The sequence below is a fragment of the Channa argus genome, chromosome 11 (genome assembly GCF_033026475.1).
Source record: "Channa argus isolate prfri chromosome 11, Channa argus male v1.0, whole genome shotgun sequence".
Taxonomy (NCBI): domain Eukaryota; kingdom Metazoa; phylum Chordata; class Actinopteri; order Anabantiformes; family Channidae; genus Channa; species Channa argus.
The window spans coordinates 23,390,654-23,415,534 of NC_090207.1; the positions used below are offsets into that span (position 1 = coordinate 23,390,654).

Here is a 24,881-nt window from a genome sequence, read left to right on the forward strand (position 1 = left end):
AACCTCCTGCTAAGATAATGATGACAACAAACATGTTTCACTGGTCTTTTATAACTACTGCCAGAAAAATAAAGCAACATAAAACCAGACAGCATTTCCTTTACAACTTACCTTTAGTGTGCACATAATACTGTAGCTTAGTCCCTATACAAACACAAGTACACACTCATTATTCAAACAGCTTTACAATAGCCAAGGGGACATATCAGCACTGCATGCAGTGCGATCATGAAAAATATATTCCACACTGAAAATAACAAGTAGCATGGAGCTTTAAAATAGAAAAGGCAACATGGAAACAAAAAGACAAACCAAAGCACGTTCAGTGGAATTCTCAGAGCATTTTCAAGTAAACAAAGAAAAATAAAATGTAGCGTGATGAAGTGGACCCAATAAAGTTATAATGCACGTTCACATTTGCTTTGCTCCTTGTGGGAAAGCCATAAACTTAAAGGTCATCATCTCTGATCCCAAACAATATAACATGTCCCTCATGTGTAAGTGGAATCTGCTTCCTAGCTTCTGCCAGCCCTCTGGTCTCTCTACTCTGCATGGCCAGGCTCAGTGTTCATCAATCACTCCCCATCAGCAGAAGCTGGACCTCGTGAAAATCCCGGGATCACTGAAGGGTGATGAAAACACTTCCTGGATCGAGAGGTTTTGTGCTTTCCGTGGCTCTCAGATGTTCCAGTCAGGAGCAATAAAGTTCCTGGTCCAGCAGTGGAATCAGGCAGAACACAATGAAACAGTTGGCTGATCATCCACAGCATCATAGCATCTCAAAGCCTATCAACAGTGAGCCAACACTTTCAAAATGTCATTAAATAACTCACTCACACTTAAAAACACAAACGGCCACTGTTATAGACTTATCTGCTGACTCTAAATTACTGAATGTCTAATGCAGTTCCACACAATGGGGTGGTGTGGGCCGACATGACAATGTGCTAAACTAAGAGACAGACAGACACTCACATCATGAAAAAACAAAAACAAAACAAAAAAAACGTGTTTACTCACTTTCAGCAGACACAAGGAAATTCATCAACACTGTTACTGCACAAGAGCCACAAACAGGAAGGAGCCTGTCTGTTTTTCTTTTTTTTTCCTTTTAAAATAGAAACCACTTGCATGTGTCTGGTGAGGTGGAGATAACGTGTTTGAAAATGGCACAGTTTCACTTATAGAAGCTTCACTTTAAACTGTTAAGGCAAGGAAATGGGTGTGGAATACGAAAGCTTATCTCAGTGCAGCTGCTTAATGTATGTGTAGTAAATTCATAAAAACTTCAGACACACACGCACGCACACACACACACGGCAATGAACTCACTACAATTATTGAAAACCATGCAAATAAATACAGTGAACTTGGTATTTTGAGGCACAATTAACTCAGCAGCACAGTATTGAGGCTGTCTGAAACTAGACTGTACTCTCTGAGCATTAATGGGTAGTGGTACTAGGAATAACAAAAACTACCTGTCTAACACAGCGTCAGTTTCAAAACACACGTCAATGGCACAATAAATTCTTCAGTCACTTGTGCATATTCTGTAAATTACGTGCAAAATAAATGGTTCTGTAACATTTGCTGATTTTGGGAAATATGCTTATTCACCTTCTTGCAGGGATGAGATTGATACCACTTTAAATACGAATGTAAAGCAGCATCTTAGCTTAGCATAAGGGCTGGAATAAGTGGAACTAATTTCTTTAATGATGCTACACTGACCTTTAAAGATTAGTTTTCACCAAAGAATTTGTTCCCTGCTGGTTTACAAAAACTAGAGCACATCATTCCCAATGCAAGGTCCCCTTGTGGGACTAATCTAGTCTAAACAGAACCTGCTGATTAAAACACATTTAATGTAATATTGCTAAAATGCTACCCACTCATATTTTGGTTATATTAACCTGGTGTTGTGTACACACGTCCAAGTGCAACATGACAAATGCACGCCGACAAAATGCACTGTAATTATACATTTGTAAGGATAGTGTTAACACCACACAAAGTCTACCTTCATGAACGTAGTAGTGAAAAACCATCATGAGAATGTGTTAATGCTGCTTTACAAAATGTTTAGAAGTGTGGAACATAGCATATTTCTGTGCTTGGAAATCAGTCACTCCTGATCAGGTGATGTAGTAGCAGTCTGCAGCATTGGTCTGTCCTGATGACCAACAAGCCACAAATTAAAAATAGAAAGGCTCTGAAACACATTTGGAAATAACTTTTCTAATCTTCAGCGTCACAAACTGCAGTGAAAAGACACTTGAATGCTGCCTCTATGGAATTTTGGCCAATGGACACAGCTGGTCTCAAGCATGAAAACTCACACAGGCACTTCATATGCATTGAAAGAGAGGCATCTGTATCATCCTGCAACGTCTGGAAGACTTGGTGCAAAAAAGGTGGCATATGTCTAAATTCCTTTCAGAGGAATCTTTCAGGGTTTGGGGGGGGATTCCAACATTTCCAACTTCTGTTTTGTTTTTGTGCACGACCACAGGTTTTCATAATATTTCCAATCAAACAAAAGAAAAAACAAGGACTCTTTATGCAAAGTCTGATTTAGCAGAATTCCCCTTAAAACACATGGGGAACTGGGTTAAGTGTGGAGGAGTATCTGTGAGGAAAAGCCAGCCAGATGGGAATGAGACATGTTCTTTCTTTTCATCACTGCTCCTTCATATGTGAACTGAAGGCAAAGATGGCTTTATGGTTGGTGGGTCACTTCATACTTGGTTTATGGAGTGGTTACCAGAGTCAATTGTCGTGGCTTAATAGTGTGACAGTAGACCTACAGCAAAGCGCTTGGACTACAACTCAACACAAAGCACCCCCTAAGCTGCACCGGGAGGATGGAGTAGCAGTGTGTCAAGGGAAGTTCTAGTGTGTCTGCACTGTTGCAAAAATGTTGAGGACCAATGTGCAGTATGACTGGGTGGCTCTGTGGCATGGAGGGAGTTAGTGAGGTATAACAGTAGAGTGTGAATTTGAAAGGTTTCCGAGTTCTCATAAGGGTCTGCGTTGCTCAAAATGTGCCACAGCAGGAGGCTGGGGGAACGGTAAAGTTAGGTCTCAAAGTACTTGTAGATGGCTGTGACATAAGTCATGACACTTTGCCAGTCTGGCCTCTCTGTGTGAACCATCTCATTTAGGTCCTAAAAAAAACAAGTGGAAAAAGAAACGATTTAGTAAGAAATGAATACTAATAAAAAAAAAAATAAAAAAAGCCCCACAGATTTAACATTTCTTTTTACTTGGCGAGTATATATGTGGAAGCAACTGAACCCTTGCTATGGTAACAACACTAAACAAATCTGCTAATAAAAAAGGACATACTTTAGGAAGAAACTATTTATAAAACCTAAAAAGTGAACCTTGAGTCAGACTTTTGTTGTCAAATTACATCCAAAGTCAAATCAAGAACCTTAAGAGTCACCGTACTCTTAAAAACTGTACTGTCTATAACAAGCTTATAGGTAATGTGTAGGCAGAAATAAATGCATACACCACCTCACCACTTAAAAATGATGAAGTGTATTCAAAGTTAACAAAAAAAAACCCTTCCAGCTCTACAATTTAACATGTTGTATCTCATTTGTATCATCTGCACTTAGAGTACCCTAGAGTAAAGATGGATAACTCAAAGTTATGTACTAGACTCTTTCTTTGTTGAGTCCAGTGATGTCATGTAGTGCTGTTAATGTAAAGACATCAGGAAAAGTTCTGAGGGTTTTAAATAATGTTTGACTTTGTATAGTGTTGCTTCATAATGACATAGGTTCATGAAGTTTATGAGGTTAAAAGCAGAACTATAGCTGACATACAACTGCAAAGAATATTATAGTTCATCTCTGGTTAATGATTAGAAAGAGCATTTTAAGTGGTTAAAATGTATTTACATGGTATGTTAGAGGGGCTCAGGCTCTAAGCAAATGTTCTCACACCAATAAGTCTACAATCTTGAAAACAAATCTACGAGACAGGGATGAATTTGAGCCTCGCAAAAATGCAAAAAATGGAAACCAGCCACATGTTTTTTTTAATATATATATATATATATATATATATATATATATATATATATATATATATATATATATATATATATATATATATATATATATATATATATATATATATATATATATTTTTATTTATTTATTTATTTATTTATTTATTTATTGTTATTTTTTTTTCTTCATATACACAGTGTCCAAATTAAGGCATTTTAAACTCAATAATTTAATTTGGACTCTTTTATAATAACTTTAACAAGTGATTTTATATTGATCTAAAGCTTACCAAAGTGCATTTGATGCCCACACTCTCTGCTGCCTGGAAAGCTAGGGTGAAGTTTCTCCTCTGGGGAAAAGTTAAGGAATGCAAAATGTCACCCAGTGAAACCGTCCATCGAATAATATCAGGGGGAAAAAAAAGTATTAACATTCAGGGTTTTACTCGGATTTCTACTTGCCTTATCTTGGCTTGTGAGCTCCTGGTAAGGGATGTGTGCAGGCAGGTAGGTGTGAAGAACAGCACAGAAGGCCAAGCCATCATTCCAGCTGCTGCTGAAGTTTGTGATATCAATGTTCTGGAGAAAAAAAAAAGAAAAAAAAAAGTGTACTTTGATATAATCTGACAGAACATTTACAAAAATCAATGGGACACCAGTTAAACATTTTTTTGGGACAGTTTCAAGCTAAGAGGTTACAATTCTAGGTCATGAAAGTCACTACAAGCCATTGTTTTTAACATTTCTAAAACGGTATTATGGTCACAATAAATTTAGTTGCCATGGAGCTATTTAAAAATGATGAGGTAAAAAGCAGCTAAAGCTGTTGATGGTTCTGGGATTTTTTTTGAAGTAACAAAATGACTCATTCCTCACTCATGAATCATTTTTTCCACCGTGAACTGTCATCTGAGCTTTAAAATATAAGATTTACAAGCCCCCCACAAACACCTACTGAGGTTATATGTTCCTAAATGCTTAAGTCTATTTAGTATCTCAACTATAGTCTACATAGTAGTAAATGTCTTAGGGAAGGTCTCATGTTTTGGTCAGATAAGTACGGCACAGGATGTGCTAAATGTTGCACACTTCCTGGAGAAGATCTAAGGTGCCATGGTAACCATAACTTAGATGGGTTAAAAGGGGTAAACAATGTGCCAAGTGACCTGTTGATTGTCATTTAAGTAATTTCTAGGAGAATACTTAGACATTTATTGTCTCTGCCGATGATTAGACAGATGTTCGATTTGAGCCAACTGTTAAACTGAAGAGATCACACTGCAGTTAACACATACGAGAGAGAGTCACGTGGCAATACACAAGCATAACATATAACAATACCATCACACTACAATAAAAAGGAGGGCAAAAGTACAAGTAAAGAGACGTACCTCGAACAAAGGGGGTTACGTAGTTCTAATCCTAAAGAGTTTCATACAATCAAACTGTTTTCGAGGTGAAGATGAAGACAGATGTTATTATTTCTGCAATAGCTTTTTAATGTATCCATATAAGACTCTCTCAGCATGTGGTACAAATGTATTGTAAAATCTCTTCACGGTTGTTTATGTTGTTATGGGGGAAGAATTAAAAATAAAAATTAATTTTAAAATAAATATTATTCACTGGCTCCTTTTTTAGAAAGAAAGGCTGCTCAATGAGTGTTAGTGGCCTCCGGAGTTTTCAAAGTTGTGGTATTAATAACTTTTATGCTACATGCTGCTTTGTGGTAAGCACAGTAAAATGAATTTAAATTAAATAGTACAGGCCATTCATTGTTTTAGTGTCTGTATGGGGATTGTTAGAAATTTTGAAATTCATTTTGATAATGACTAAAATTATCCTTTAGCATTAAATAAATGTGGCATTGCAGACCTACATCATTACCAGACTCATTATAGACAGATATCACATCTTTTTATTTCATGCTTTCAGCCGTTTGCAAAACGTGCCACATTATTCCACACAGCCTGCCACAAGCAGACATGTGTGGGCTCCATTTCACTCCCATACATTTTCCATTTTTTTAAACTTATAGTTTCCAGGCTTCAGAGTACAGTTTAGACCTTTACACAGACTCTGTAGTATAAAACTGGTTGAGGTCCCATTTACCTTTCATTTACTGTGCCTTTCTACTTGTGTCACTGGAAAAAAGTTATAGATGTACTACATCTGATCAATGGGTGAATCCCAGTGACAAGAGAGTAGCCTACCTGGTAGCCTTCAGTCTTCTTCTGGCACCACTTGAGCAAAGCATTTCTCTTGGAGCCTCCATACTCTCTGGCCAGTGCCGACAGTGGGTCCTTTCTCTCTTCTCTGTAACAAACATGCAACACTAACATGTCAGGCAGCAGACATTTTAAACTTTCATTTGACAAAATCACAACTAGAGTTTGAATGGGTGATGTCACAGATTAAAATCACTGACAAGAATGGAAACAGATACTGTGAGCAAATGTGTAGAATATAGCCCATTCATTTCTATATCTATATGCACACTAAAAGAAGTACCTGAGGCGGCTGCGTGCTGTGGGGGTGATGGAAGCAGTGGGAGAGGAGGATGACAGGGACAATGGAGAGGATGCTGCACTCATTGCCATTAGGGAGGCTGAGGAGGCCCCCTCTTGAGCTGACATGTCCCTCTTTATCTCCTCACTGCTCCTGCGGGACACTGCTCAGGACAGAGAAGAACATTAGACATTTCCACTCAACTGGAGACAGAGGTTTAGTTTTGAGTCGACAAGCAACTCTAACCTGAGATTGCTTTGGCTGAATCCATATTGGAGGCCCTCTGGAGGACAGATTGAGGCCGGCTCGACGAGGTTCCCCTGAGAAGGTGCTCACCTGTGGATATATCACAGGCTTTGCATTACATATAGTAACAGTGTTGATATATCTAAAATTAAATGTAAAGTGAAGAGCCACATTCAAACCCCTCCAATTTCAGGGAAAACCGAAGCACAGGGAAGATTGATTGAGCAAGAAAACAATAAGTCAGAGAAAAATAAACAGGACTATGGAGACTACTGTCCAATCTGCACGTTCACATGAAACACTTGAACTCCTTACTGGAAAAAATTAACTGAGGAAATTCTGTAGTATCTGGTGGCCTGTAAAAAAAAAATGACATGAGTATACAGTAAATTGGCTAACCCCAAATACTAGGCCACTAGGGAAAACTGTCCCTTCGCGTAAATGAAAGTTTACTGTCATGAAGGTATAGCAGTGGGACAAACGACCAATATTTAACATTGCAGTTTTTTATACTTACCTAAATTTATACCAGTTCTAAAATACAAACTGGTTACAATAGAATAGAAATTGTTAACGTGACCACGGCCTCACCTGGCATGGACATATCTGTGTAGCTGGGTCTCTTATCACTTAGTGACGACAGCGGCTTGGCTGCTGACATAGATCCAGTTATGGAGTGTCTCTGAAACAGATACAAATATCCACTGTCTGTAGTAGAAACTCTGAATAGTCTCAGTAAAGAGAAACACAATTATTAAAAAGTAAATCTACAGTATTCCACACATTTCTGAAGACCAATTAAATTAAAAAGAAAAATTAGTACATCAAATTTAATGATATTGAAGTGATAGTTCATAAAGATAACCTAAAAAAACAAACAACAACAACAAAACATTTTATTGTCTGAGAGATGAACTCTTTCAAGGCGGAAACCAGCTAGTTTTAGAGGTGTGAAAACACACTGTTCGGCCGGGACATTAAAAAGTAAAAGAGTTTGTGTGGTCACTCTGAGCAGCCTTCAGCTACTCAGCCCCACACACAACACGATGTGACGTGAATTGCACACACTCAACAAAAAGTGATTATTACTGGCCTAAAGAAATTCTACATTAAAAGTACCATTTCAAAACTTTTGCTCAAGTAAAACTATGATGAATTTTTACCTTTTACAAAAGTAAAAGTACTCTACTTGAATACAATATATTTTAATTAATGCTGATTATGATAATTATGGCAAAACATTTACAATGTTTTTAGCAATTAAATAAAAAAGCGACACAGTTCACTGTTGGTAAAGGTGGAGATGATTTTGATTCACGTTATATGCTGACAGGTGGTTACCCCACAACAATACATCAGCATTTATTATTTCATAATATTTGTATAAAAAAAATTTAATACCTGCATTTATTACATTATGCATAGTTTGTATGTTTTGTGTTGTTAAACTACATATTTTAAGAATGTCTATCGTGTTCAGTCTTTTATTCCAGTTTTAAAAAAAAAACTATGGTAATTCCAATTAGTTTCCCTAAACTTTGTCAAATTTATCATCTGTCTTTAACCTGATACTGTACAAGAGCTTAATTCCTACCCAAGAGCAATGTGTCACGCATTAGCTTTTCTTCCAATAATTTACCTACATACCTTTAGTGCCATTTGGCTAAAAAGTTAATTAAATTGTTCCAAGTTTATGATATCGACAAGGTTTATCTATACTTTATGCAGTTAAATGACTCCCTTCTCCCCAGAAAAACTAACAGAAAGAAAAATGGTTAGTTTCGATAATGTTTCTATTAGGATTTTTTTCTGAAGCGTAGTTATGTCTTGTAAAACTATGTATATTAATACTGAGTTGTTGACGTCTGGTTTCTTGATTTGTGTGATGAAGACAAAGTCAAATAACAACAACAACAAAAAAAAAAGTATAGAGTGTTCCAGTAATCAGAAAAGTTTTACTATTACTTAACATAGAGCATTTCATCATGTACCTGTATTGGTGAAACAGCAGCTGCTGGGGGTGTTTTCATGGGACTGGGACTTAAGGGGTTACGTGGTAATGGTGCAGCCGAGGCCGTTGGAGCCACAGACGCTCCATTGGAAGGTGGACCTAAGTTACCACAGTAAAGACACAGTAAAGACATATATGGCTAACTTTACACTAGCTTTACATAAGTAATGATGTAATGTACTGGGAGCCAAATCTACAAAACATTTCTGTGTGCAAATTCTTAGCTAAGAACTAACTAATTTGCAAGTGCTAAACACAATGCTTCTCTATGTTATTGCCTTGTTTCTAATTTATGAAAAAACAAAATATATTTTAGTTTAGAGTTTGTTTGTTTTTTAGTATTAGGATAAATGGGGATCCAGCTCCCCCTAAAGGCTTAAAGCAATTATAAATCAATATACAAATTTTAAATCTAATAAAAAGGTGTAAACATAAGGAGTTCAGGATATCTTGGTATCAATGCGTGGTACCTTGTGAGGCACTGTCAAAGCTCTTGATGAGTGTTTTAACGGTGGGTGAGGGCTCTGAGGAGGTGGAGGATCGCCTGCTGAGACCCATTCCCTGTCTTAAAGCAGCTAAGTCTCTCTCCACTGCATTCATGTAGTTATACACTCTGCCTCTCTCCTCCTCCTGCCTGAAAAGCAAAATATTCTACTCAGTGTGCATACTCAATTATGACAATACTATTAAAATAAAACAAATGAATAAAATCATAATTTTGAAGTTAATTGGGAATATCCATTTTTCTGCAACTGTGGGATTTAGTAAAGATTAAAGAATGTAAACCCTACTAATGAGCATCCACAGTTTTATCTTGTCTCCTTTTGTTAGGAAATAATGAGACAGACTATGCCAGTGTGACTGCTGAAAGTCTTTCATGTCTTTCCATGGCTCTTACTTGCGGCTCTTGACCTCATCCAGCTCTTTGCTCAGCTTCTCGTTCTTTTCCTGGGCTTCTTGCAAGCGGCGGCGCAGGTCTCCAATCTCCTCCTGTGCTTCCGACTTAATGTCATTAGCAATGACAACAGCTGTCTGCAGATCAGCCTGGAACTGCCGCCACTCCATTGACTCCTCCTGCCCATGTGTGAGCAAGCACACAAAATGACATAGAAACAGATAGCTGAACAGTTTTCACTATGATTTTTTATTGTCACTAGATCCATTATAAATATAAACCCTTAATAAACCCATAAATATAAAAGCATTTTATTGTCAGAGCTTTAGAAAAATTATATACAGGCCCAATTTCAAAAAAGTTCGGAAGACTTGAAAAACTAAATAAAATCAGGATGCAAAGATTTGCAAATCTCATCCACTCATTGGTTCATTCACAATAGAACAAACAGAGTAACAGATGTTGAAACTAAGAAATTTTACCATTTCATTGAAAATATTAGCTTATTTTGAATTTGATTGCAGCAACACATCTCATCTTAGGTTAATTGGCAAGAGGTCAGTAACATGATTGGATATAAAAGAAGGGATACAGAAGGATGTAAAGGTGGGCAGAGGTTCACCAATCTGTGAAAAGCTGCACCACAATAATTGTGTAAATATTTCAGAAAAATGTTCCCCAACATAAAATTGAGAAAACTTTGAAGATCCCACCATCTACAGTACTAATATCATCAAAAAAGGCCCAGGACTGTTGAGCAGCTAGAATCCTGCATCAGACAAGAATGGGACAACATTCCTCTCCTAACAATCCAGCAACTGGTCTCCTTAGTTCCCAGACATTAATACAGTATGTTGATCATGTTCTCTTGTGAACAATATATGGATTTATGAGGTTTGCAAATCATTGCACACATTTTTATTTATATTTTACACATCTTCCCATCTTTTTTAGAATTGGGGTTGTATTAAATTATTAACGTAAGAACTCCACTGCACAATAGGTGGCCCCAATATGCCTCAGTCGTCAAACACTGCTTCCTCTGTACAGTGCCCTTACCCTCAGTCTGCGATGAAGAATCTTAATCTCTCTCTCCATGTCATGCTTCTGGTCCTGCAGTTTCTTGACAGAGTCTAAGATAGGAAGAAGATACATGTTGGTGGTATTAATGACACCAGGCCACAAAACAGACTGACTCAATACCAAAGATGTCAAACCCACTTACTCTCGAGGTCTGTGATAATGAGGTTGTCGTGGAGCTTAAGAGCTCGGTGTTGCTCTACCTCATCCTCTAGCTCAAAAATGGTCTCCTTCATGTCTGCGATCTCTGTATCTTTCTCTTGCAGCTCCACACGTTGCTTTTCCAGTACACGCTCCTGCTCAGCCATCTGCTGCTGCACCTGCTCCTGGAATTCTCTGTATTCCCGATCCAGCTGCAAAGACAAGATGAAAAGTCGCCTTCATTTTCTTATTAACAAGCCATAGGCAGTTAGGTAAATAATATTAAACAAAGCTTCAGCAGTGTCATATTAAATAAAGCATTAATAAATGTAATATATTGTAGGTGTAATGTGTGTCTGCCTTAAATACACATGTTCTAAATGATTATGTACAAAGATGGTATGTGTACCGCTCCATTTTAATGGTTAGACTAGAAAGTGTGACATTTGCAAGGTCTAAAAACTGGCAATTCTCCATAGACAATAAAAGAAGCCCTCATTTTGATGACCCAAAACACTCTTTCCAAAGTCCATACATTCAATTTTTTTTAGGTTAAACACCTCAAATCCGCACCTTTGGTCGTATCTTAGATTCTCCTTCACGCTTTAAGTTTGAACTAACCTTAGTAAAAGTCTCTTGCAGCTGGTTGAGTTCACTGTGAGTTTCTTCCAGCTCATCCTGAATTTTTGAAGCCTTGGCCTCTGCCTCCTCTTTCCCCAGCCGCATACCTTCCAGGAGCTGGCAAATGTCATTTTTGTCCCCTGCAGTGTGAAGAGAGTACAGCTCAGCTACCCTCTGCCTCTCCTGGTCCAACTGGGCTCTGCAGCGGGTGAGCTCTGCTTGGTCATTGCTCACTGCTGCCTTGTACTCCTCAAGTGCAGCTGCCATGGCAGCCCGATCCTGTCTCTCTGATTCCATGATACGCTCCATCTGGTGGTTTCTCTCCTTCAGGGCTCCGATCATCTCCTGGGCCTCAGCGTTGTCCTGTTCAGCCATCTTTAAGGTGTTGGACAGGTGCTGTTGAACCCCCAACAGCTGCTCTCTCTCAAATCGGGCATTGTCTCCCAGGTCTGCATAGCGCTGCTCCAGCTCCATGTAGCGGCCACTTTTTATGTCCTCCTCCAACACATATGATATATGATGTTCATCCAGCAAGGAGCGCAAGTATTCGATCTGGCGACCATAGAGCTCCAGTTTGTCACTCTGCTGGCACAGCGAGTCCATGAGAATCACCTTCTCCTCCCCAAGCCGCTCATTTTCTCCATTTAGCTCCTGGGTGATTTGCTGCAGGTCAGCCAGCTCCTGTAGTGTGGCCTGGAGCTCTTCAGCAGTGCTGTGTTGGTTCTCCTCCATCTGGTGGATGCGCTCTGTCAGACAGGCCACTGACACCTCACTGGCATTGCCACTGCTGCCCCTCCGTGATCGCTCCCTACTGGGAGCACACTCGGATTCTGATGATGAGGATGCTCCTGAGGGGGCATCCAGAGCATCATCACTGGAGGTGATGCCCTGGTAGACCTCACTAGATTCACTGTCAAGGTTGTCTGCTGAGCCTCCAAGCTGGTGTCCTGTGAGCAGATCTTCTAAAGACCCAGGGGCAGAGCCTTCCACCGAAGGGGTCAGGGTACCTGTGGCTCCACTGTCACTCTGCACACCACTTGCTGCCAGGTCTGGGCTCAGGGAGGAATAGTTAAACAGCTTTTCTGAGCTGTCAAGCCTCTGCTCCAGAGAGAAGCCTAGTGCATTGAGCCGGTCTTTCAGCATACGGTTCTCACTCTTTAGCAGGTTTAGCTCCACTCTGATGGCCTGGTTCTGTTCTTGTAGGAGAATGAGAGTGGACTCCACATCAGCTGCTGTGATGGCTGAAACCTGCGGCTTCTCTTCTTCCCCAGCTTCTTCTAGAGGGGCTGCTTCCTTTCCTCCCAGGCCAAGTTGTGCCCTCATGTTACTTAGCTCGCTGCGCAGGTGTAGGATCTCCACATCTTTACTCTTAGCCAAACCTAACAGGTCTTTAACTTTGGCCTCCAGAGCTACTTTGTCACTGATTTGGCCATCTGATTTAGACTTGCTCATGCGGCCCTCGGACTCTGCCAGGACTTGGCTGCGCGAGCGCTTCCCTGAGGCCACATCCCCAGTTACAGTCCCTGATACAAACTGCTTTTTAGCAGCTGATGTCCTGGATGTTCGAGGACATTCTCGTGATGAGTTTGGCTCTTTGGCAGTCAAGGATGTCATACGCTTGGATGATGTACCTGTAAAAGAAGAAATGGTAAACCTCACTGTTCCAGTAAACAAAGAGAGAACTGATACCTAGAAATGAAACTTTATATAGACATACCTGATGTTGTCTTTGGCTTGCTGTCTAGGTTGCTAGCACTATTCCCAATGGAGGCAGTCCTCTTCGTCTTAGTGACAGCACTACTTGATGCAGGATTTCCTCCAGCCATTGCTCCTAAAATATCATCATTGCTTTTCACCTGAAAAGAAACATTTAACAAATTAATTTACAAAAAAAAATATACATATACACAAAGATCAGCAATGTACAAAATAAATTATATTTAAAAAAAAAAAAAAGGCAGAACAGGGGCATGCATCAGCCACTGAACTGTCATGTGATGAGCCTCACCTTAGACAGAGGTAAAGTGGTGGTGCTCTTTGCTGGGGGCTTTCCGGCACCGGCAGTGGCCGTGGCCTCTGCCTTCCCTCGATCTCCACTCACCTTACTCACTGCTGGCCGGCTTGATTTCTTCATACTGAGCTCCAAAGCTGATGCATTTACATGTCAATCTCTGCACAAAGGAGGGAGGTAATGTATGTCAGCATGGAGAGTGAGAGCTCCAGTTTTCCATCAAGGCTATTCCCTAAACACTACAAAACATTAAGGCCACACAGAATAGTTAAAATGTATTAAAAGCTCATAATAGTTTGTAGGCCATTTGGGAGGTAGTTGATCTTTCTGCCCTTGCATCTGATCCCTATAAGGGTCAGCCTCTATTTACTAAAGTTTAATTGCTGTTTATTGATAATTACATCATGACATCTGGGCCCTAGTGTTGCAGTTGCTATTTAAATTATTGGTTGTAAACTAAAGTTACATTTGATAGCTACAGTATTTAGGCAGCTGTTGGACCACCCCAGATACAAGAGTAAAATCTTAACGCTCCACTAGAGGCTTCCAAAGGCCACCGGCTAGCTCCACTAGATGGCTCTCAAGTGTTTGCTATAGTTCAATTGAGTGTAGGGTTAAAAGATTTAGTTTAATCTGTGTGGGTGTTTGGCATTATCTTTATTTATTTATTGGTGGGAAGAATGTGGTTTTACAATCTATTCCTTAGCTCAGACAGAAGGAGCAAAAAGGGGGCAAAAAAAGGGGCTTTCTAGTATTGTGTAGATGATCATTATCAGCAGATCCAAAAAAGGAAAAGTGGATGCCTTCATATTCTGCAAGGCAAAAATGTGAATCCGTTAGTGTGTTACCGCCCAACTGGTTTGAAATGGTGCATTTCATTCTGCACTTCCAAGAAATCATTTAGTGCCATTTTGGTGCAAGAGGTACTCATGCCAGTCACATCACAATTACTGTTACTCTGTTTAAAACAACCTGACAACCTAGAAAAGGTTCCAAATAACTATTTAATGAGACACATTCTTGAACATATTTTGTTGGGGTGTGATTCACAATGTGTATTGAATTAGGAACACATGATAAAAAACAAAACAAACATTCTCTCAAATAATTGAAACACATAGGAGTTATCCAAAGCATTTTTCCAATAAACTACGTTCATCTGGCAGTAAACAAGGTGTTGAAACTGCCTGTAACTAAATAACACAGACGGCATTATGCAGTATTGTTCATGTGTTTGGGTATGAAGAAAACCTGACTTAATGCCATGATAGCAGAGAGAAGTGATTTGGGACGCAGCTGGAGACAGAGTAAGTACTTTAGCACAGACTTGGAAATCTTGGTGTATTCTTAAGAGGAAAGCTGTGAGCTGAAATGATTTATTGTACACAGGAAACCCAGCTACAATCAATCTCTAAGTCAATGCTCTGCTGGGTTCTTGAGAAGACATTTGTTGTGTGAATGTGGACACAAATATAATCAAATAACAGCAGTAAAATTAAACTTTAAATAGCACACTGGGAGAAGCTGTAAATTACTGGCTGAGGACACTCGTTGAACTGGAGCTAAATTAATATCCAGTTCAAAATTAAGTCAACAATTAAAACCTGATACAGCTGACATAAATGGAGATCTGCACACAATAGCTCACATCTGAGACACATATTTTGTACTTTCTCTCCACTGATTCTATCAGTGAATCTACAATAACCTGCTACCAAACCACTACTGCACTTCATTCAAAACAAATACTTTACTAATAGATTTCAGCTGTATGTCCTTGGTTTAGGTGCTTTAAATCTGTCATCCTGCACCAAATTTTCCATTTTGAGAGCACAGACTGATCAAAAGAAAAAATACATTCACTGCCAATTGGATATTTATTTCTGTCAGGTAACCTTGGCATCCAGTGATGCAGATTTTGAGAAATGTCTCGCTACGCCTACCTTATATTATCAAAACCACAAAGACAAACACAACCCCAGCCTTTAGGAAAAGTTATGTCTAATTGCACTTACAAATGAAAAAAAAAAATCCACATTTTTAACATGTTGAATATCTTTAGAAAACTTTTAAAACAACGATTTTACTAGGCACCAAATGTCCCAGTATCAAACCATAAGAGCAAAGACAATTATGCGTTAGTTTAAAAAGGGCTGCAGGTAAATAACAGAAACTTGCCTTCTATGGAGGAAATACTAAAAAAGTAGATTGTATTTATTAATAGACCTGTACAACACACTGTATTTTCACAAACTCAGAGAAGCATTGTGGTTTTGCACACTATTTTAAGAGACGAAAATGGGGTATTAGTCGTCAAGTAATTCATAAACAAACCTTCTCTGCTAAACTTCCTTACTCATGCTTTAACTACCGCAGGGAGGCACTTCCCTGCCATAACATCAGCTTCCTGTAGTGGCGTCTCCAGTAATTTGAAAAAAGGGAAAGGAAACCCCACAAGGGTGACTGTGTGTGCAAGGACAAGAAGGCACCAGTCTGCCTAAGAAAGAGCAGGCACTCTCAAACTTTGAATTAGCCAAAATATGCCTCATAAATAAGACATAAGTATGGAACCTGAATAATGACCTATTATATGATGCACACACACACACACACACACACACACACACACACACACACAGACACACAGACACACAGACACACAGACAAATGTGTCAGTCTCTATACTACAATAAGATGATAAAAAAATAAAATCTAGCCAGATCCCATCTTATTAACACAGTGTGTGGAAGACTAACATGCAAGTAATTTTTTTCTCCATTATTCAATTTAAAATGTTAGGAAAACTAATGTGTATCCCCCCCAAAACAGTTTCAAAAAGGATCACAATGATCAGGTAGATTCAAGTGATAAGTCACATGTCCTGGATATTGGTTTAAAGAGTGGATTGTGAAATGTAGCCTTTTCCAAGATATTCCAGGAAAGTTGGAAAACATCTGTGGCTGCCTCTGGTTGAGACAAAAATATTTTAGATGAACTAAGTATGCAAACAAGAGGAGGGTTGAGTTAAGGCACACACAGAGGTCCAGAGCTCTGCAACTGTATACTTTCTGGGTCGCCAAAAAGACACTGATAAACTGGACCATCAGTTCACTATTGACTCTTCTCAGGGGGATGGCAAATTTATATTGTTCTTGGCTACGCCTACATTAGCAGCAACATAGCTAATGTGAGCAACAAAGCTCTATCATTCACTTACACAAACACACATTTTACCATCAAAACCTTCAGTCTAAAAACAACTACCTCACTCTATGGACTCGTTGCAATCATCATGACCGAGAACAAATAACAACTTCAACCCAAGGAGATAACCCGGTTAGCTAGTTAGCTAAAAGGTCAGGCACGCAGGGAATTTCAGTAATTTAACTTCCTGTTTAGTCACATGCCTTCAAAACAAAAGCACTAAGCAAGACACCAAGGCACAATTTTTAACCAAACTGTAATAATGATCTTTAAACTTTACATTACAACATTAAACGAATTATTAGGACTGTGAGTGAATACTGGCAGATACGCTAAGAACCATACAATGCTGTTTTACAAATTACAGTTTAAAAACCTAAAGACCCACCAAAACGTTTTTAACTACTTAACGTTAAAGTCCGTCGTCCCAGGACAAACTAAACATTGAGAAAGTAATAGTAAACACTACAAGCAAATAACTGTCCTGAAACTACTGTCCACAAGTGACAAACGTACAATCGACAAAACATCAACAGTCAGAATAGTACATTACATTAGTGTCGTGAAGACTTATTTTGAAATTGCTCATAGTACACGTGCTAGTGAATTGTAGGAGTTTGACAGCTAAGATAAATATGAGGTTTAAGGTTTTAGCAATGGTTACTGTAATATTTGAAAAACATATAAATAAATGAAAACAAACACAGTCAGCCCGTGTAGTTAATCCAATTGTAGAGTAGGGTTGTGTTATTTCTTAGGGTCAGATCATTTCACTTAGCTGCCAGACAGCAAAGCTAAAGCCTGTTTGCTAACGTGAATGCTATCCCTAGGCTAACAACGTTAGCATAGGAGGTGAAAAGACAGCGCTCAGTAATTCATTAAGCTAATAAAATATTCATACCTGACGTCCTAGTGCTTCATCTTAGACAGACTTCTGAAAGCCCAACGAACGTCCATTTGCGATGTATAACAACTCGCTAATCACAAAACTTCGGACGGTAGCAGGCAGCATCGGTTTAGTTTGTCAGCTCCCTACTGTTGGCAGTAGTCGGATGGTCCTGTACTCCCTCCTCTGGTTGCATCACCTCAGCACGTTTGCCAGTGGTTCATATACTGTTGTCCCCAAATTACTTCTGGAGCTTCACACAACTTCTAAGCAATAAAGAGAATAATCATGGATAATATATCTATGATGACTACTTCTGCCTTATTAAATATCTTGCATAACTAACAATGTATGTTTATAATGTGATTATTTGGTTGTGTGGACCATATCAGGAGATTTATCAAGTAAACAAAATTTTTAAAAACAATGAAAAGTTAAATTTAAAAAAAATAAAAAATACATTTTTCCTTTCTTTTAGAAGGATTGTTTGGATTAATTCATCCCGAGAAAACCACATCAGAACTATGTCTCTGTAAACCTAAATGTTGTGTTTATGAAATGTGTTGCATGTCAACTGCTTGTGTTTGGCAGTCAAAAAAGAATGAAGAATTGTAGTCATGTTTACGTAGCTTCACAGGTGGGAAAACTGGCAGCAGATGGCCACAACACATGAATCTTTTGCAGAAAAAAGTAAACATGCCTATGACTTTAGTATACTTTTTTACAAGCAATACTGAAGAAAACCACAATGTGAGAATAATGTCTAAGTTTTTATTTACATAAATCATACATACATGACAAACTTGGTCATTATTTATCCTAAGGATGATTAACAGTTATTGCTTAATTTACATGAATAACGACCATCGAAGGTTATAGTTTGTGCTAATAAATGTGTATGTGTGGTGATTTGGGGAAATAGAAGCACACAGTATATCTTCAGTTAAATGTAATACTAGGAAGAACCTGTTAATAACTCTGGATATGAGTTAATCACTGTGGTTCAAGAGTCCTAAAGAAAATTTGGTACTTCCTTTCCAGATGCTTTTGTTTCCACAGCAGTACTATAAACTTAGAAGACCACGTACAAGGAATGCAGAAAGTAACACATATACATTGATTCCAGCTAAAAAAAAAAACCAAAACAAAATACAAAATTAAATCTGACAGGGTCTAAAAACCAAAATAGACACAAAACATGTAAAATACGGACAAAAATGATGCACAGCAAAGTATATATCCGATGGATAGAAGAAATAGGCTTTGTGTTTTCCTGGAATGATTTGCCTTTACTTCTCTCTACCACTTTCAAAGAGCATTCATACCTACACCAAAACTGCATTGCGCACCACCTTAGGAACCTGCAAATTGAACACACATTTTAAAGGGCTAGATCAACATGCCTGCATGTTGCTGTATGCTGACTACAGTTTTCAGTCTCATTCTTTAAATTCTGTACAAAATCAAGAGTGTAAACTTTTGGGAAACTGAAATGTTCTATTGATACTCAGCAGGGAAACATTGGCACAGGTGAGCTTTAAACCGAGTGAAAAAAACAACAACAACACCACAACAAAACAGCATTGACATGAAATATATGTCCATTCCTCCAAGTGTACAAATCCTCCTCAGTGAAAATGGAACTAATGTGCACAGTGACACAACAGGGTAAGGAGAACATAAATTTACAGCACATAATGCTTGTTGAAATTTAAATTAAATAAAAAAAGAAATCAGTTATTTGTCCAAGCGTTATATAGAAGGGTCTCTCTGACACAACAGGTAAGCTCGTAAGTAAACAGCACACACATGCTTATCACATCACTTAAGAAATGGCTTTGGTCATGGTGGCTGTTTTCAGATTTCAGTGTGTTAATGGTTCCCTCTGGTGGCCAAATTAAGCATCCTCAGAGGGAACAAACCAGCCATGGCTGCTCAGTAGCATTTAATAAGCAGCTCTGAAAACCACATTTTATGGATAAGTACAGAATGTCCCAGTTATACTTCAGTAGAGAAAAGAAGGCTTTGACGTTTGCTGTCAGGTGTTGGAATGCTCTCGAGCTGAAGGAAGTAGAGAAGAACTTGGACCTATAGATGCATATAAGAGGCAATCAGGCCCAAACAGGTAATCCAAACATCACTGTCAAACTATCCTGATAAGAGTTTTACCTGAGCCATGACCTCTAGAGACCAGCTGTCATTCATGGAGAGAGGCTGGGAGCTGTTTGAGATTTTGCTGTCTTTTTCAGAGGGCCGAAGCAAAGTGGGGCCAAATACTGTGGCCAGATTGTGCAAAGACATCTTGTTAACGCTCTCATTTTCAGTCACCCTGTAAGAAAAATGAGTTTCAACTGATACTGCAGATACTCACAAGACAATATTTGTCTAATCTTTCATCATACTTCAAAATTAAGATTTAAAAACCACTTTGCAATGGCTTTTTTCTTTGGTCATTAATAAAAATAACTTACGCAACTGACACAAATAATACAACCCCAATTCAAAAACAGTTGGGACGATGTGTAAAATGTAAATAAAAACAGAATGTAATGATTTGTAAATTTCATCAATCCATATTTTATTCACAATAGAATATAAACATATGATGTTGATGTTGACATATAAGATGTTGAAACTGAGACATTTTACCATTTCATGAAATATATTAGGTAATTTTGAATTAGATGGCAGCAACATATCTCAAAAAAGTTGGAACAGGGTTTACCATTGTGTAACATCCCCTCTTAGAGAAGGATGTTGTCCAATTCTTGTCTAATGCAGGATTCCAACTGCTTAACAGTCCTGGGCCTTTGTAGCTGGATTTTTCATTTTATGATGTGGCAAAACGTTTTCTATTGGTGAAAGTTCTGGACTGCCGGCAGGCCAGTTCAGCACCCGGACTCTTCTCGTGTTAAGCCATGCTGTTGTGATGGATGCAGTAGGTGGTTTAGCATTATCTTGCTGAAATAATAAAGGCCTTTCCTGAAAGACTTTGTCTAGATGGGAGCATACGTTGCTCTAAAACCTCAGTGTACATTTCAGCATTGATGGAGCCTTTCCAGATGTGTAAGCTGCCCACACCATAGGCACTAATGCATCCCCATACTATAAGATATACAGGCCTTTGAACTGTCTGCTGATAACACACTGTATGGCCCCTCTCACAGAACACAGCGTCCATGGTTTCCATAAAGAATTTCAAATTGTGAGTAATCTGACCACAAAAAACTTTTTAATTTTGCCTCAGACCATTTTAAATGAGCCTGGCCCAGAGAACACAGCTGCATTTCTGGATTGTGTTCACATATGGCTTCTTCTTTACATGATACACCTTTAACTTAAATTTGTGGATTGCATAGTGAACTGTGTTCACAGACAGTGATTTCCGTAAGTGGTCCTGAGCCCATCCAGTCATGTCCAGTAGAGAATCATGCCTGTTTTTTAATGCAGTGGCGCCTGAGGGGACAAAGATCACACACATCCAGTTTTGACCTTCATCCTTGTCCCTTACACACAGAGATTCCTCCTGATTCTCTCTGAATCTTTTGACGATATTATATACTGTAGATGGTGGGATCTTCAAAGTCTACGTCGAACATTTTTTTGAAATTGTTTGGCGTTTTTAAATGCAGTTTGTCACAGATTGGGGAACCTCTGCCCATCTTTACATTTGAGAGCCTCTGCCTCTCTGAAATGTTCCTTTTATACCCAGTCCTATTATTAATCTCTTTCCAATTAACCTAATTTTTGAAATGGTAAAATGTCTCAGTTTCAACATCTGATATGTTGCTTATGTTCTATTGTGAATAAAATATGGGTTTATAAGACTTGCTAATTATTGCATTTTGTTTTTATTTACGTTTTACACATCGTCCCAACTTTTTTGGAATTGGGTTTGTAGTTGAAATATGTACGTATTCTAACTGAAGTTGTCAACCTTTTAAGGTGGTCAAGCAGGAAGAGGAAGGTGACCAGATTGGGCTCTGGTAGAGACAACAGCAAATTGAGCATGCAGCTCTCTTTGGCCACGCTGTCAGAAAGAGCTGCAAGACAAAAATAGAGATCAATGTGTTGGTGTCACTTTTACATTTGTGCTGAACAATGAATAAGATGCAAAAAATAAGAATTGGTGACTGACCAATTCCTCCAGCAAAGTTAGGATACAACTCATCAGTGAAGAGAGGCTCAGGTAGTTCACGGAAGTACAGCTTCAGTGTTCCAGCGATGGCGTTAACGTCCATCTCCCTCATCATGACAGATACGTCCTTGTTGTCTGCAGGCCCAATTAGGCAACAGTCACTAAATAGTATGTATTTACTCCCAGGTGTGTTGGTATAAAATGAAATTCTCATTCAACTTACTTGAATCAAATGCTGCCTTTAGCGCCTGGATGTCAGTTGCAACGCCAGACACTCTGTAGATTCCCACCTCATCCATCCCCCGTCGCTCGATCTCCTCCACACATTGTCTCACAATGAGAGGAATCTTGGAGCGTTCACGCCTAGTGAGGACACAGTAACACAGAAAAAGGCTTTAAAGGCGATTACTCACATATCACACAAGTGCCCCTTTAAATTCTTCAAATAAAAAAAGGAAGTGGTTGAACTAAGTGTAACCTGTACTATGTCACAAAAGTAGTACTAACAGAAAATGCAGTCAATTGGTACACAGTTGAAAATGCTGCATAGAGGCCCAATGGAAGCTGGTAAAAATGACTTTACACATTGTGATCTATTACTAATTAGTTAGAGGGATTGTTAATAGGCATGTTACAGATTACACAGTTACACAGAACACATTTGACTAAGTTCCATTTTGAGTTGCTGAAAACGAAAAGACAAAAAACTTAAAAAGACTGACGGGCATAAAATGTCAGATACAGCACACACATCAAACACTCACTTGGTTACTATGTTGATTTTTACTCCAAAGACCCCTGATTGTTTCCGTGAAGGCATCCTCTTTAAACTGAACTCTCGGCTTGTGAATTTCATTGAAAGCTTCACCTCAATCTGGATTAAGTAAAGGAAAACAGTTACTTTAGACAGCTATGTACGTGATTGTGTTTGCAATTCTTAAAGCTAACCTGTGTGACATTTGCCCAACAGCGTGGCCACAATGATCAATCGTAACACATGGTGTAACAGTAACAGTTAGAGTTAGCAAACAGTGGGAATAATCCCAGACCAACTACAGCTATAAACTACAATATTTAATTCATGTGAGTTTCTAGCAATATTAAAAAGCAGACATAGCAGTTATCATTTATTTCAGTTCTCTCTATTAAGCTTCTGATTTGTAGCTTCCAAGATGGAAATTAATGGAAAATTAAGGGGAAGTGTAATACTGTCATGGAGCAGCTGATATTTTTGAAGTGGATAAACAGTATTAGATGTCTCATTAGATTTGTGAAATTGGTAAAATTTGTAAAATTTTAATTTTAAAAAAGAAAAAATAATTCCTGTTCCTCCATACAGAGCACATGTCAAGTAAATGCCTGAGATAATTTTTGGAGTGGAAAAGAAAATTCTATGTAACTGCCTCTTTTCTAGTTTTTACAAATAAAATTATTGTTTCCCAAACGTTAACAATTTTAATAAAAAGCCCCATCCTGGAAGCCAGAGAATACTTACCCCATTCATGGCAATCACTGTCCTCTGCCAGTCTTTGTTCTGCAATGTCTGAGGATCTAGCTGAAATAAGAATAAAAAAAATATATACATTTCAAATTTAATTCTCTTCAAAATTTAAAACAAGAACGTATAAATTACATGTAAGTTATTTGTATGTACAGGTAAATTAAGGAAGGTAAAAACTGTGTATGTTTTACCTCCATATGGCCAGGTAGTGTAAACTCATGTCAGTGATCTATTTTAGTCATCTGACTAATACCAAACTGCCAACTTTATTTACAGTGATCGGCCATGAGAGTAACGTGACCACATCATGTCCTCACTGCTAAACACTCAGTCTGTCCAACACGGCAGATGTTCTTTCACCCAAGAAAACATCAGATCTTATTCTGATCATCCTGTGTTCAGCAAAAATCAATTTTATTACATACTTTTTATATAAACATAGAGATTAAAAAAATCTTGCTGCTTAATACAAAGAAATAAATACCACCATCAGCAAAATAAAGACAAAGTAAAAACAAGCTTGCTAACACATCCTTTAAAACAACCTGACCACAGCACACTCTACATCTCTTTACCTTTGGTCTGAGCAGAATGCTGCGAACTCTGTCCCACAGGCGGCCACCTGTATATTGGGGTTTCCTTGGAACCGTGTTGCCGTCTTCCTCCAGGCCACTGTTGACCTGATCCACACTTTCCTCCTCATTAGGATTACCCTCACTCATCCTTTCTGGCATGAGTTCTAAAATGTGACTTTCTCTGACTAACAGCAAACAAAGACCCAAGAGCTGTTCGACAAAAATCACTATTTGCTAAAGCAGGGCACTAACAAGGGGACTGGTTCCTTCTTCCATGAACAATCAGCCATTGATCGGTTAAGACTAAAGGATCTTGATCTTCCCTGATGCAGCCCAGAGGAAATATTACAAAACTTTGTGTGTCATCTTCATGTCTCAGCATTGTTAGGATCCAAATCCTTTCATTGCAGTGGGAGTCAGATCAGGAACAAAGCACGCGGCCTGCTGACCACGTTTGCCTCTGTGTTGTTCTACTTCACAGATGGATTTGGGGGATTAACTCCTGAGAATCCCCTCCTACCCTGATTACCAACGTGCTCACGCTTGCCGTTGTAGGGAGTGTTGTCTGGTAACTCTGCATGTCAGGTAGTCCAAACATTTTCCTCGAAGAGCAATTAGCCATTAAGACCAGGGATTTTTAGCATCAGAGAGGTGCATCATCTTCTATTATCTTAATATTTAGCCATTAAATCCATGATTTTAACTCTGCATTAACTATTAGCCTTATAAAAGTCTCTTATTCCTATTAAAACATCTCCCTTCTCTTTTCCCACGAAGCAGGGCTTAAACAAAAGTGGGAAAGAAAAAAAAAGGAGAATTTATAATAAGCTAGATTTTTTAATGTTTATATTGTCTGTGTATTTATTTTTTTGCTTTTTTTGAATTATATATTTTTAATAATTGTTTTGCATTTTTCCCCCTTTCTATTCAACCCTTATTACCAATATTATGTTCATTACATGGTTTTATTATTATAACATTATTTTGCTTCTTTTCTACACATTTTGTATTTTATTAATCCATTTATTCAAAGTAAC

General features: G+C 38.5%; 2 protein-coding genes across 3 annotated transcripts in view; both read right to left on the bottom strand.

Annotated features, from left to right (window-relative positions):
* Positions 1-31: 31 nt before the first annotated feature.
* On the bottom strand, positions 32-17,805 carry specc1la (sperm antigen with calponin homology and coiled-coil domains 1-like a). 2 transcript variants are annotated; one of them, XR_010915491.1, is made up of 17 exons: positions 17,646-17,805; positions 13,538-13,700; positions 13,247-13,385; positions 11,530-13,160; positions 10,913-11,120; positions 10,747-10,820; positions 9,691-9,866; positions 9,263-9,426; positions 8,773-8,891; positions 7,373-7,463; positions 6,782-6,871; positions 6,539-6,698; positions 6,241-6,343; positions 4,490-4,606; positions 4,318-4,377; positions 1,021-3,170; positions 32-786 (listed from the first exon to the last, which is right to left on the bottom strand). XR_010915491.1 is itself a non-coding variant. In XM_067520323.1 (16 exons), the coding sequence occupies exons 2-16, from the start codon at positions 13,661-13,663 to the stop codon at positions 3,081-3,083; spliced, it is 3,348 nt and encodes a 1,115-aa protein (XP_067376424.1). In that variant the 5' UTR covers positions 13,664-13,700; positions 17,646-17,805; the 3' UTR covers positions 32-3,080. The 2 variants fall into 2 exon arrangements, 1 of the variants encoding a protein (XP_067376424.1); XM_067520323.1 differs by having other exon boundaries at positions 32-3,170.
* Positions 17,806-18,387: 582 nt separating this feature from the next.
* si:dkey-91m11.5 (PH_BCR_vertebrate and RhoGAP_Bcr domain-containing protein) overlaps positions 18,388-24,881 on the bottom strand; it is a 29,714-nt gene continuing 23,220 nt past the window's right edge. Inside the window, exons 17-23 of the mRNA XM_067521066.1 lie at positions 23,264-23,323; positions 22,533-22,642; positions 21,992-22,131; positions 21,769-21,903; positions 21,568-21,673; positions 19,800-19,959; positions 18,388-19,718 (exon numbers count right to left, since the gene is read on the bottom strand). Coding sequence (XP_067377167.1) covers positions 19,629-19,718; positions 19,800-19,959; positions 21,568-21,673; positions 21,769-21,903; positions 21,992-22,131; positions 22,533-22,642; positions 23,264-23,323 — 801 coding nt within the window. The 3' untranslated portion in view covers positions 18,388-19,628. The remainder of the gene's footprint in view (positions 19,719-19,799; positions 19,960-21,567; positions 21,674-21,768; positions 21,904-21,991; positions 22,132-22,532; positions 22,643-23,263; positions 23,324-24,881) is intronic.